Source organism: Typha latifolia, chromosome 7 (genome assembly GCF_019914945.1).
Source record: "Typha latifolia isolate L0001 chromosome 7, TyphaL0001v2, whole genome shotgun sequence".
NCBI lineage: Eukaryota > Viridiplantae > Streptophyta > Magnoliopsida > Poales > Typhaceae > Typha > Typha latifolia.
This window is the reverse complement of record NC_133092.1, coordinates 949,280-962,403: the sequence shown is the minus strand read 5'-3', so window position 1 is coordinate 962,403 and position 13,124 is coordinate 949,280. Positions and strand designations below refer to the sequence as shown.

The following is a 13,124-nucleotide window of genomic DNA, read 5'->3' as shown; positions in this document are numbered from 1 at the left end:
CCACTTCCTTCCCTGGTCTTTCTCCGAATTCAACTACTTTGAAGCAACAGTTGAAACCAGAACCAGTCAACAACGATCTCTTCCAAACCTTGAATCTATATATATATATATATCACACAAAGACATATCCATAGCATTCCACCAGGAAGAAAACTTTCAGCAATCCCAAAAGCCAAAGAGGAAAGAAATCTAAGAGATTTGAAGAGAGACACTACCAGAAATGGCTACTCTACGGACTAGTAACTTGTTCTCATCATCATCAGCAGCAGCAATAATAAGAAAGCCGGCGGCGTATTGCCGGAAATCCCACGTCAGTCTCCAATTGCCCAGTAACATTAGAAGCAATGGCATTTCTTTCCCAACTCTACCAAGAAGACTCCCCAAGGATGACTTGATCCAGAGAGGTGAGAAGACAGCCACCAAGCAAATCCAGCTACTACCCAAGACACCACAGAGCCAAGACAGGCTCTTGCTCTCCAAGCTCTACGCCATAGCCGACACCGTCGCGGACCGGGCGGAGATGCACGCCATCATCGGCGCGCAGCGGAACAACTGGAATCACCTCTTCCTCCACTCCATCAACTCCATGACCCTCGCTGCGTCGCTCATGGCTGGCGTCTCATCCATCACACTGGGTGACGCCTCCGCGCCACATGCCTTAGCCTTCAAGCTCTCCTCCATGCTCCTGTTCACCGCCGCCGGCGGCATGATGCTGATCGTCAACAAGATACAGCCATCTCAGCTAGCAGAGGAGCAGAGAAATGCAACCCGGTTGTGGAAGCAGCTCGGAAGAGACATTGATCACATTCTAGGGCATCAAACACCCACAGAGTTGGATGTAAAGAACGCCATGGAGAAGGTTATTGCTCTTGAAAAAGCTTATCCACTTCCTCTGCTACCTGGCATGCTTGAGAAGTTCCCGGAGACAGTGGAACCTACATGTTGGTGGCCAAGAATGCAACATAAGAAACAAGTCAAAGGAATGGGGAGTAATGGTTGGAGCAAGGAACTGGAAGAGGAGATGAAGGGTGTTCTAAATGTACTTAAGGAGAAAGATGAAGAACAGTATGTGAGATTGGGCAAGTTGGTGTTGAACATTAACAAGACACTTGCAGTCTCAGGTCCTCTGCTAGCCGGCCTAGCGGCGATCGGCACTGGCTTCATCGGCTCGTCGGCTCACGGGCCATTGGTCGCAGTCGTCGGAGGGGTGCTCGCGGCCGCGGTGAACTCATTGGAGCATGGAGGCCAGATTGGGATGGTGTTTGAGTTGTTTCGCAACTGCGGCGGCTTCTACAGGCAGTTGGAGGAGGAGATTGAGGGCAATTTGGAGGAGAGGGAAGTGGGGAAGAGGGAGAACGGGGAGTTGTTTCAGATGAAGGTGGCATTGAAGCTTGGGAGGAGTCTTTCCGAGCTTAAGAAGTTAGCTTCCTATGCCTCTCCATCATGCAGACAAGAAGAGATAAAAGAGTTTGCCGGGAAGCTGTTCTGATTCTTAATCACTCTTCCAAAAAAATGTTCATGATGTACATCCTGCAATTAAAGGACTAACTGATTCTTTTGTAAAGTGACTTTAAATAGGAAAATTATTTTTTTTTCCCATCAAGTTGTGATCTTTTCTCTTGCTGTAAAATGAGAAGATGTTTGACCATCTCAAGCACACTATAAACAGAAACTTCAATAATCTCTCTCCAACATTTCCGAATTACATGCTATGTGAAATCAGCAAATTGAATATTGCTGCTAGAAAATAAAGATACTATTAACAAGAACATGGTGGCATAAAATTAATTTCTCTTACATTTAGAGCGGTTTGCATTTAACCATCTAAAGGAAGAAGAAAGAAAAATCCAATGAGATATGAGGCTAGTATACTAACAAGAAGACCTTGACTAGAGCATCAGAAATACAAGACGCCATTACTGAGTAACGGATAAATTTGAATATTATACTACCAGGTCGAATCCAGAGACAGCCCATGCCATTGATTTTAGCCATCATTTACTCGAAGCAATAGCCCTTGCCCGAAGGTTCAAAAATATTCCCCTGAAGCATGAGAAAATATAACCACCAAAATATGTTACCTATCATTAAACAAAATAGGAAGATAACCCTAATTCCAGGCAAGAACTATACCAAGAACAAGCAACAAAACTGTGGAATACAACGCGAAATTGCAGCGGCATATATCGATGGTTTATCCATCCTACTACTGGCCAGAACTGCATATTTAGGTAATTATGTGAGATAGTTGAAGTGAATGCTAACGAAATTATCTCGCATACTAGAGCAACTGTATACCATCCATGATGTCAATTGCACTGAGGGATACTCTTTCTTGATTTTATTCTTAACCTGTGGCCAGGGTCTCCCTACATCACATAAATATGTAGAAGTCAATAAACATAAAAGTCTTGATACCGTACAATTCTGCAGAATGCACTTCAACTGAATAAAAGAGTGATAAGCAAGCTCATTATCTCTTTGATCTTTCTACTATGCCGACAGAAGAAAGGATTTCTTCACAACCACATATCTTTGTTAGACAATCATATGGTAATTTGCTATTCTATCAGACAGAAATATTGATAAAAACAGGTATTCCAACTTCAATGAAATAACATGAGGGTAGGCTTCCTACAGGCAATTAGAAAGTACACAAGAGACACTGATGGATAATTAAATATCAAGTACTCAAAAAAAAAAAAAAAATCAAGTACTCCACAGTGTAGATAAAAGTATACGGTATCTTGCCACATGTACCTATATTTTCTCATAACCATAAGGACTGAAGATCTCCAATCGATATATCAACAAAACTCCACCAATTTATATGAATGCACTTAACTTATAATAGCAACAGACTTACTCTCAACAACCAAACCAAAGTAGAACAAAAAGAGCAAATTGTTCCAAGGAGAAGATGTCAACTGTTCCAATAGAACCTGAAAAGAAAAACATTGAAAAATTTTACCTGATCTGCTCATTTTAATGAGAAGATTTCCATGATTGACATATATATATATATATATATCGATCTGGTTGCTGAAAACAAGGACCTAATGTGCACTATTTCATGTCATACATCTTCTAGGTTTCTTATGATGGTTATTTTGCTTTTCAGAAATTTCTTCTTCATTGTCTTGATGACATGTCTTTGTTGCTATATCTTCTTATTTTTGGATGATAATATAACCTTTGAAGAAATCTAGATGCATATAAAACCCACTACTCTAAAATATGAAAGTAGTCTACCTTCTTAGCAACTGTCTTCGTGTCTCTCTTTCCTTTGAAGATGATATCCAACAATTTATGCAGGAAGTGCCCGAAAGGTCCACCATACGCAAACCCAAAAAGCTGAACAATTGGCACCGGATAAGTACTCGAAGTTTTAAATGGTATTGCTAGAGAAAAATGATCACCTAAAGGACTTGGTAATTAGTCAAATAATCTGAACATGGATTGAATTTACATAGCACTACTGAAAATTTGAGTCTATAGATTGGCATATATAAATACACAAAACCATATATCACACCCACACAAATTTTGGTCACTGGCCATCATGAAGACCGACTTATAGCTACCAATCTTACATTCCAAACAAAACCCAATTCAAGATCTTGAAAACCCAATAATAATAATAATAATAATAATAATAATAATAATAAGAGCAGTACTAATCATTTCACCACTTCAAACAGAAGCATAAAAGTTACCACTTTGAGAAGCAGCCGCCTCAACTGAATCCTCGGGATACCGGAAAGCTTCTGAGCCGTCGAGTCGCTTATCCCTGCAAGTACTCCCGCAGTGATCGCCTGTCTCCAGAGGAAAAAGAACCAGAGGGAAACCAGCCACCACCACCACCACCATTAGAGAGAAGGGAAGGAACCCAAAAGAGAAGAGGAGAGAGGAGCACCACCTTGGTTCTTAAGGGATGGAGTTGGAGTTGAAGCATGTACTGCTCCCATCCCTTCTTCGCTATGCCTCCCATCACTCCTTCGCCCTCTGGAGCTCGGATTTCGGCCTCGCATTCTTGGATTTTTATGCGTCGCTCTCGCTAAATATCGGGCGGCTGCAACTGCCGGCGAGATCCGCTTCTAAGTAGACCCGCTAAGGTTATGGCCAAGCCCCACGATTCACGAAGACTATAAAACGAAGGCAATTTTATAATTAGACCCTACATTTTCCTCTTATTATTATACTCCTGTTGGAGAGTGTCCTTTTTGGGTTAATCCCCTGGATATATCCGATTTTTACTGTTATCACCCCTAAATTTTAGAAATTTTTTGATGTCACACTTTCGTTAGTTTATCGTAAAAAAAATCAGACGAATCTACTTATGTGACAGTCATGTCAAAGTTCATCAACTACAAAATAACTTAAGTGCCTTTATTGAAGGGAAGAGAACTAAATTTCATTTTGGTCCAATTTGTCCTTCCACTTTCCTCGGCCAACGCTTTGTGCTCTGCAAACTCCTACTCAGCAGCTTATCAAACCTCTTATGTAACCCCCACATCCTCCTCTCCAACCTTTGCAGATCCATCTACGCCACTGCTAGCAAGTAGTCTCCGACGTTGATAAGCCCAACTACAATCATCAACTCTACCACCATCTTCTTAAACTCGCTCAACTATGAACACCACGCCTCGAACACTCGTCGCTTTAGTATAACTTGCCCTATCATGTTGACCATTGCACAAAACAACATCTCCTTGAGCTCCACTTCGTTGCTTGCTCAGCTCAACTTTAATAGAGACTACAACATGAGTTCCAACTTAGCCCACCACACGTCGGTCCAGCCCTTGAGCGCTTTCAGACCGAGCATTCCTAAGCTATAGGTTTTACGTAGGAGGCTCCACCACGGGTTGGTTGTAGTTGACAAAGACTAGGTCCTGCACCCCGTCGGTGAGGAGGGTTGAGATGATGCCAATCGGGTAGTTGCAGAAGTTAAGGTCAAAAGGTTTAAGGAAAGTCCGGCTCGAGTGACGCCCGGGGTGGAAGCTACTACTACTCTTTTATGTCCCAGTTTTAGATGCATAACTTCGGATCCATCTTTTCCTTCTTCTTTTTTTTTTTTGAAATAGTGCGAAAATAGGATCATAATCTGTGTTATATAACACTACAATGAAAAATATAATATTAAGTTAACTTGCTACTCCATCGCGATGCACTAGTTGAAATCACAGAGCCACTTCAGATCCATCTTTCATCATTGGACTACAAAAATTATACATCAACTATCGCTTCAATTTGTAGTACCAGGTATTGGAGCTTGCTGCAGCATCTGCATCAGCAGCCAATACACAATATAGATCATGGAAATAACTACTCATCAGCCAAACACAGCCAGCTATAACAATTGCCAACTCATGCTACAACAACATGTCTGGACCCCAGATGCAGAGTTTCTCGCGTGTAAGAACATTGATATTGATGCATCATCATGCTTAATTTTCGTCCTCGAGAGTACAATCACATAAACCATCAGTAAGAAAGCAATGTTTGTATCTGATTATCGAGCTGGATCAAATTCCCTAAATCCTTGCTTGAAAGCTTCCACCATCTGATCTCTTTCTTCCTTGCTAAGCTTGCAATTTCTCCGATCAGCTTTATCTGGTTTTGGGTTAAATTAGATTGATCTTGAGATCATAATCCTGTCTGAAGTCGGGAACGAATAACAGGTAGGGCCGTACTGCTTGGCCATGCGCGACAAGACTACTTGCAGCACACGGCCGAGCAACGGTATCGCGCTAAGAACGGGAGAGTATTTAGGTGGAAGGCAACGACATAAAAAGTTGAAACTGGAGTCTTAAAAACAGTAAGTTGGTTGAGAGTATTTAGGTAATTTTATAAATTAAAATTTTTTTTACGTATTAAATTTAACTTGTTAAGAGTATAGTTGGTCATACGCCACAGACCGAGAAAATCCTAGGTGGAGGGGAGAAAAAAAAACCCAACCCTAGAAGACGGTAAGAGCAACCACATGCAAATGAGTTGCTGAAATAAGATTTAGAGGTGTTAATTATAACGAGAATAGCATCGAAACTAATTATCATGGCAGAAGAAATTGCCACACTTGTCTCAACTTTATTCTCAGTGCCTACTCCTGAGCAACAAGAATGTATGCACAACAAGTAATTTTCTTCAATCTTAAGCCACCACTCTATATTAAAGTAACAAAGGAAAAGGCACGTGCGGTTATTGGCGTACGAGAAAAGGGAGGGAAGATACTATGCCTTTTCAACCGCATTAAAGCCATAGCAAACTGGATAAAAAAGGTTAGAAAATCCTCCAAGGACTTATCCTATTCCTCTTGAATTGTTCTTGGAATTAAGAATCTTGGCTCCCTTTATTACATGCATACATACATACACACACACACACACACACACACACACACACATATATATATATATATATATATAAACATACTTATCTGTTCTGCAAACTGTTTCTCATTGCATTAGATAGTTGCAGTGAGATTAATCCTTCTCTATAAATACAAATGGCTGGAATAGTTGTAATCTTCGACTTTGACAAGACTATAATCGACTGCGATAGCGATATCTGGGCTGTCGACAATCTTGGAGGCGCCAAGTTATTCCAAGAGCTTCTTGAATCCATGTCATGGAACTCTGCTATAGTATATGCATTACACTAGACCTCTTCGTGACTTCTTATGTATTCTTTTCATCATTTTGGGTCCTCGAGATAACAAAGATTCCAAATGTTACAGGACAGAATGATGAGTGAGTTGCATTCACAAAGGATATCTACTGATGAGATTGCAAACATCTTAGAGAGAGTTCCATTGTCCCCTAACACTATTGCAGCAATCAAATCTGCTTCTGCTCTTGGGTATATATATATATATATATATATTTGTTGTCCCACTTTCTTTTGTCATACATTTGATATGTACATATGATGGTTTTCTCAGGTGTGAGTTAAGGATAGTTAGTGATGCCAACACCTTCTTCATTGAGATCATCCTCAAACACCATGGAATATTAGAACACTTCTCTGAGATCAACACAAATCCAAGCTATGTAGACGAGGAGGGGAGGCTCAGGATTTTCTCTCACCATGATTTTACTACCTCTTCTCATGATTGCAGACTCTGCCCTCCAAATATGTGCAAGGTAACTCCATAGCTTAGAATGTTGCTTTGATAGTAATGTAAAACGTTATGGTTCACGGCATTACTCTGCCATATATATAGGGCGTGATCATCGAAAAGATTAGAGCATCGTCTTTCACAGAGGAGAAGAAGTTCATCTACATTGGTGATGGGAAAGGAGACTACTGTCCTTCATTTAAGCTAAGTGAAATGGACTATTTGATGCCCAGAAAAGACTACCCCTTATGGGAGCTTATACATATCAACAGTGAGGCCATCAAAGCTGAGATACATGAGTGGAGTGATGCAGAGGAGCAGCTTGGGAGAGTCATTCTTCAGCTTATCAGTGAATCAGTCTTAGGTGATCATGATCATGATGCCGCGTGATTGCCGTCGAACGATTGCAAATTCCATACAATTCCAGTGTCCTCCCATGAGACTTTGCTTAAGGCCCTCCCAGTTCCTCGTTGATGATGTTGAACATGGTCCTTATTGTAGAATTACATTATTCGGCTTTCTTGTATTTGACTTCAGAATAAGAAGTTCCCATAGCTTTACCTTGACGGCCAAGCAAAGGGAACTTGGTTAGCTTTTGTTTCAGTTATAGCATCTGTTGCAATGTGTGCAAAAGGGAAGAGCATCTACTTGCATGCTTGTTAGTAATTCATGAAGTCCTGTAAGTACCACATAGGGCATGAACAGTTAAGCAAGGAGACAAGTTTAATCACAGCCCAAAATTTCTTGGGCTGGACATGGTTGATCGAGATGTGAACATCTTGGTTATTTGGGCCTATTTTTCTCATCAACTTCCTTGACTGACAACTCCAAACTAAACAGTCCAACTTGTAACCTTGATGAGTTCATGAAGTACTCAAGACTTGTTATGGTAACAAAGTAGGATATTCATACTTTAGCCAAAGTCGAGTTCAAGTTTTTTTATACAAGCTCAATACGTTTTCTACAAATACAACTTTTAATATTAGAATTGTTTAGATACCAAGCTTTAAGATGGTGCTTAAGCTCATCTTGTTTTGCAACCAAATCGAGTTTCAGACATGAATTATTATTCGTGAAATTATCTGTTCTTGTGCAGCCATAATATCAGTTTCTTTCTTAGAGCAATAAAATTGGAAAGCAATTCTTAAAACAGTTCAGCAAAGCTAATAATGATGATTCAATAGAGAACCATTGACTCCTAAATTTTATTGAATCAGGGTGAGTGGGTGACAGATCTCAAAGATCACATACTTTTCTTTCTTCAATTTTTTTGGATAAAAAATGATAACATTACTATTCACCATCCAAGAATTAATTAGCATTAGGTACACCGCACACGTACCTCTCCTGGCAAAAATCCTGCACGCTTAGCCTGATGGAAATGGCTCACCTTCTCTGATAGAGATGGAGCTGTCCTAAACTAAAGGCATACATCTTTGTTTTCTAATGAAGAGTTTATAATTATTCTCATAAGATTCCAAGCAATTGCTATTCTCACATATAAAACCAGAAGCTGTACCTATTATATCCTATTCCACCAGCCCTTACCACCCATCCATCCACCAGGAATGCGACACCGTCCAGTAGATAAGCAATACAAAAGCATCAGCACCACCTTTAATCTAATAGCAATTACATATGATGCTGTATTCTATCATATCCTTAAACATGACTACTGTCCGCCACACAGCTAAAGGGACAGCATCATCATCATTAACCTTCCTCCACAACAATGGCATAATTTAAGTGGAATAACTGAAAGAAGATAAAGAGCACATCTCCAATGATTGAGGACAGCACAGCAGCCTTGTTATTTATTCTTCAGTTGTAAATAATGAAACATTTACAGGTGTTATGACAACAAATAAATAGAATAGTGTCCCCCTAGACCCCACTCTTCTTTCTCATATCTGCCTGTCCTTAGTGATCATCTAAATTCCTTTTATCTACAGCCCAGTAATTCAATTATCAAAACCAAAAACGGCCATCAAAACCACATCTATATAACAAAATATGATTCAAAGCCTTCTTCAAACTTCGAGAGAGATCCGAGTCTTGATGGGCTTCAGCTTCACTCCCATGCTCTCGGGTGAGAGCAGCTCTGGCGAAATGCATGATGGACTAAGGGGACTCCTTGGGCTGCAGCTGAGCTGGCATGGTCTGTACAGTCCATACCCCATGAGGAAGTACTCCATTGGTATCAGCATGGCATGGGGCTGCTCTTCTGTCACAACTGACCCACACGCTTGGACCTGCAATTGGTTCGACAGAGGTTCCCCACCACCAAGAAACCAATATGCTACTTGATGAGAGACAGATCTCAGACATGATCCAATATATTCAGACCAATCTTCACTAAAACACAAACTCGATTACAAATTACTAATTCCTAAGTTACCTCAACCAGTGCACTATATCTTCTGTCAAGCTTTGAGGTCATATGGATGGCTTCCGAGTGGAATAGAGAGTTCTCGCCCACAAAAATTAGCGTTCGGCACTGCAATTTCTTCAGTGATTCCGTCAAGTCATGTCTCCTGTTTAAGTTCTTGTCAGCTCCATGTACCCTACCCTTTAGTAGATTTCACATTTGACAGAAAAAAAAAATACTGATCGTACCCATTAATCGATTGAAGAAACCGCCACACATTTGTGCTCTGCTTCTCATCCAGCAACTGCATACCAAATTAATGAATTTTCATTCTACCAAACAATATGCAGAGAAGAGCATTATGTGAGTTTTCCCATGCCAGTTGTGAACAGAGATTAGAATACTAACAGTTCTACAGGCTTGTACGAGATCTGATTCAGGAACTTGTGGACTTCCACGAACTTCCTGCCAAGAAAGAGAATAGTGTGAGGTGCACAGCAAAGAGTCTGGTAAGCAAATAGCAGAAAAGAGTGATCCTAGCCTACTATACCTTGCTAAAGTAGCGCTGAAGTAGGCTTTCCTTGACCAAGCCACACATGCCATAAAAGTATAGCAAATTCAGCATAACCTAAGAATTCCAATCTGTTTGTCAGCACAGAAATGCAATAATCAAAATCAGTGCATATAGATTGGTACCTTATTATAAAACCATTCTGTCCATGAGGGAGCTTTACATAAAGGGGACACGAGTATTAGACCAAGAACACGCTCCCTATACTTTGTCTGCAACAATGTATAGATGCATAAATCAAAAAGAATTTATAAATGGAACTCCCCAGTACTCACAGAAGGGCACCTACAGCGAAAAGAGTAAGAATGTAAGCACCAGCTGTCACCCCCAAGCACATCACTGAGCCTAACCTGGAAAGAGCATAATTGAAAACAAGTGTTAATAATTTGCTTACAATTGCAATGATGTGCTTTCTCTATAATATCTCTTCTTTCAACAGAGCAAACTGCAAGACTTAATCAATCACTGTATGATGTTGCATTACCCAAAGAAATCAAGAACATCTGCAACTTGATCTGCCAATTCCTCAACAGAAAGCACCGGATCTCTTAAAGAAATCGGAGCTGCTCCCAACTGCAAGGTTCTTACAAAATCACGGGGACAATCACATGAGCACCAATAATATACAAGATAAATTGCAATTGGAAAAAGCAATCAAATTACCGACCTCATGCCCTGGAGGACTGATATGATATATGCAGAAATTATGAAGTAGCAAAGAGGCAGCTTCCGGACAAAAGAATAATCCTTGGAAGCAAGACATATCTGACCAACCAATAAGATGAGGCATCATAAGTTGCAGAAATTCTGGACTTCTGTAATAACTATAACACAGAAGTTGTTGCCTATTGTATCCACTTAAATCTGACCAATATAACTTGTAAAATACAACTAAGACTACATGTAACTTAAGCATCAATTATAAATCAGCTGCAGTTTGACAAATAAGCATAATATGTGAAAATAAAACAAGAGAAAGGTGGACACTCATTAACACCTTAAAGACTGAGATGATTCTGAATTGAAAGAGAGGTGGATAATCATGAACATAATAAAGGGAATTTGGAATTATAATTATTCGCTGATGTATTTATCTGGAAATCATATAGTTTGAAGAGTATAACCACAGCAACAAGGCAGCTAATTTTTATAGCATATAAGACTAACAATTGTCAAACTTACAGTTTAAAGCTATGTCTGGATAGGTAATTAGTGCAGGCTTATCTTGATCCCCATAAACAGCAACAGATACAGCACCATGGTTTGTCTGTATGTGATGTTCCTGCAGAATGCCAAAAAAATTATGCCATTGAGTAACCAAGAAGATAAAGTAAAGAAAGATAATTTTGTATTATACTTATGAACACCATCTGCTGTAAAACCGATAAGAATAGAGAAGGAATAAAGGGTTTCAAGATTTTTCATACAGGTTATATGCTAGCAAAACAGATTTAAGAGATTAACAAAACGCATGAGGCAAACCAAAAAAGAAAAGGCTTCAACCTAAATCAAAAAACCTACCAAGCTCTAGAATATTTAGAGCTTGTAGCTAAGAAACAAGCAGACGCCATATCTTCTTGAACGAATTAAGTGCAATTACCACAGTTTCTTCATAGTTATAAATTGATGCCTTCTCTATTGATGACTTAAGAGTTAATAGGACCATGCCGTCGATGCCGATGCTTGAAGAAAAGACTACCTCCTTAATGAATCAAAAGGGTATGACCCAAGTAATTGATGACTTAGATACAATATCACCTAATCAAAAAGAGGGACAGGAAAAGATGGCCCAAAAGCGAAACTCATTCATTACATCACTTTACCCCACGAAAAGAAATCGCTAAAACAATCCGTAGTACATCAAAGTAAGCAGGAAAATAAAAAAGAAGAATCACAATGCAAGGAGCAAAGCAACACAAGGAAACCAATAAAGCAACAGATAAACCAAAACTAACACGATGTTTAGAAAAACAAGATTTTGGTATTAAAATCAAGTTAAATGAAGAGAAAAGGCACCATTTTGGAGCCTGAAGAAGCCATTGATCATCGGTCAGCTCAATGATCAATGCTTACAATCCCATACACAAATGAGAGCCCTTTGACGACCTCGAAGCAAGAAAAGTACAAGGAAACGTCTCGTTTACACAGTTACATCGGATCCAAGATTTCACATACTCCAACGACAAAATAAGCGAAACAAGTACATTAAAAATCCAACACCCTAATCGATCGAGAAAACCCTAACCTTTCCCCCGAACGAGATCCTCTCCACATCAATCGATACCGAGCCGCTTGATTCTCCCATTACCTCGAGGAGTCTCTCGTCCTATCGAGAACGAGAACTCCTCTGTCTCTCTCTCTCTCTCTGTCTCTCTCTCTCTCTCTCTCCCCTCCCTATTCCCCTTCTCTCTCTACCCCTCTCTTTTTCCCATCTTTCTCGCTTCCCTTGCTTATATATTTATATCACAAGCTTATTCCCTCGATAAACTCTCGCGTAGCCCAAATTAAACCCCCCCCAATTTCCACCCCACCGACGCCACCGACGGTGAGCTTAACCGCGGGTAAGCGTACCGACACTTGGCAGATCAACCGCGTGTCCCGAACATAACCTCCGAATGTAACCAGATTTACCAAAGCACCATTATTCCCGCGATTCGCGGCTCATCACCGTTCGATCTCGGAGTCATCCGAGTTTGACCAGGATCCGCTAAGATCGAACCAACGGTCAGGATCGCTGTCAGGCGTCGGCAGGGAGGAGCGACTGGGATCATGCGATGCACCTGATGGACGGTCCAGGTGGGGCCTGGGCTCACTGATCACGCCATGCTTACCTTATGAAATAAATGGGCATAAATAAGGGTATCCTCGTAAATCCACCTAGTTTGGAATAATAATATATTGCTGGAATATTTGGGTTGACACGTCCTTTTTGCAGTAACACACGCTTCTATCAGATAAAATTTAGACGTTTTTATTTATTTTATTCCTTTTTTTTTAATCTTAGGGTGGATTTAAAATAAAGCATAAAATTTATTAGGCCGGATTGAGACAAAGACTAGTTAATATAG

The 13,124-nt window shown here is 40.2% G+C and overlaps 3 protein-coding genes across 3 annotated transcripts; 1 reads left to right on the top strand and 2 right to left on the bottom strand.

The window, feature by feature from the left end:
• The first annotated feature begins 136 nt into the window (after positions 1-136).
• On the top strand, positions 137-1,692 carry LOC140792718 (probable F-box protein At4g22030). Its single transcript, XM_073143879.1, has one exon. The coding sequence runs from the start codon at positions 221-223 to the stop codon at positions 1,487-1,489; it is 1,269 nt and encodes a 422-aa protein (XP_072999980.1). The 5' UTR covers positions 137-220; the 3' UTR covers positions 1,490-1,692.
• A 67-nt stretch (positions 1,693-1,759) lies between these two features.
• On the bottom strand, positions 1,760-4,067 carry LOC140792719 (peroxisomal membrane protein PMP22-like). The gene is made up of 7 exons (XM_073143880.1): positions 3,920-4,067; positions 3,717-3,815; positions 3,253-3,354; positions 2,867-2,942; positions 2,299-2,369; positions 2,134-2,219; positions 1,760-2,043 (listed from the first exon to the last, which is right to left on the bottom strand). Exons 1-7 carry the CDS (start codon positions 3,989-3,991, stop codon positions 1,995-1,997), a joined length of 555 nt encoding a protein of 184 aa, XP_072999981.1. The 5' UTR covers positions 3,992-4,067; the 3' UTR covers positions 1,760-1,994.
• A 4,834-nt stretch (positions 4,068-8,901) lies between these two features.
• Positions 8,902-12,500, bottom strand: LOC140791854 (protein NDL1-like). Its single transcript, XM_073142541.1, has 12 exons — positions 12,445-12,500; positions 12,302-12,399; positions 11,239-11,338; positions 10,724-10,821; positions 10,541-10,629; positions 10,346-10,406; positions 10,182-10,268; positions 10,036-10,113; positions 9,894-9,950; positions 9,734-9,789; positions 9,516-9,651; positions 8,902-9,369 (listed from the first exon to the last, which is right to left on the bottom strand). The coding sequence occupies exons 2-12, from the start codon at positions 12,359-12,361 to the stop codon at positions 9,148-9,150; spliced, it is 1,044 nt and encodes a 347-aa protein (XP_072998642.1). The 5' UTR covers positions 12,362-12,399; positions 12,445-12,500; the 3' UTR covers positions 8,902-9,147.
• Positions 12,501-13,124: the final 624 nt, after the last annotated feature.

Coding starts and splice junctions, on each gene's coding strand:
- LOC140792718 (XM_073143879.1), top strand. CDS start 221: ATGGCTACTCTACGGACTAGTAACTTGTTCTCATCATCATCAGCAGCA.
- LOC140792719 (XM_073143880.1), bottom strand. CDS start 3,991: ATGGGAGGCATAGCGAAGAAGGGATGGGAGCAGTACATGCTTCAACTC. Junction 3,816..3,919: donor TCCATCCCTTAAGAACCAAG/GTGGTGCTCCTC, acceptor CTCTGGAGACAG/GCGATCACTGCGGGAGTACT. Junction 2,943..3,252: donor CGAAGACAGTTGCTAAGAAG/GTAGACTACTTT, acceptor TTTTCTTTTCAG/GTTCTATTGGAACAGTTGAC.
- LOC140791854 (XM_073142541.1), bottom strand. CDS start 12,361: ATGGGAGAATCAAGCGGCTCGGTATCGATTGATGTGGAGAGGATCTCG. Junction 10,822..11,238: donor TCCAGACATAGCTTTAAACT/GTAAGTTTGACA, acceptor TTGGTTGGTCAG/ATATGTCTTGCTTCCAAGGA. Junction 9,951..10,035: donor TTCAGCGCTACTTTAGCAAG/GTATAGTAGGCT, acceptor CTTTCTTGGCAG/GAAGTTCGTGGAAGTCCACA.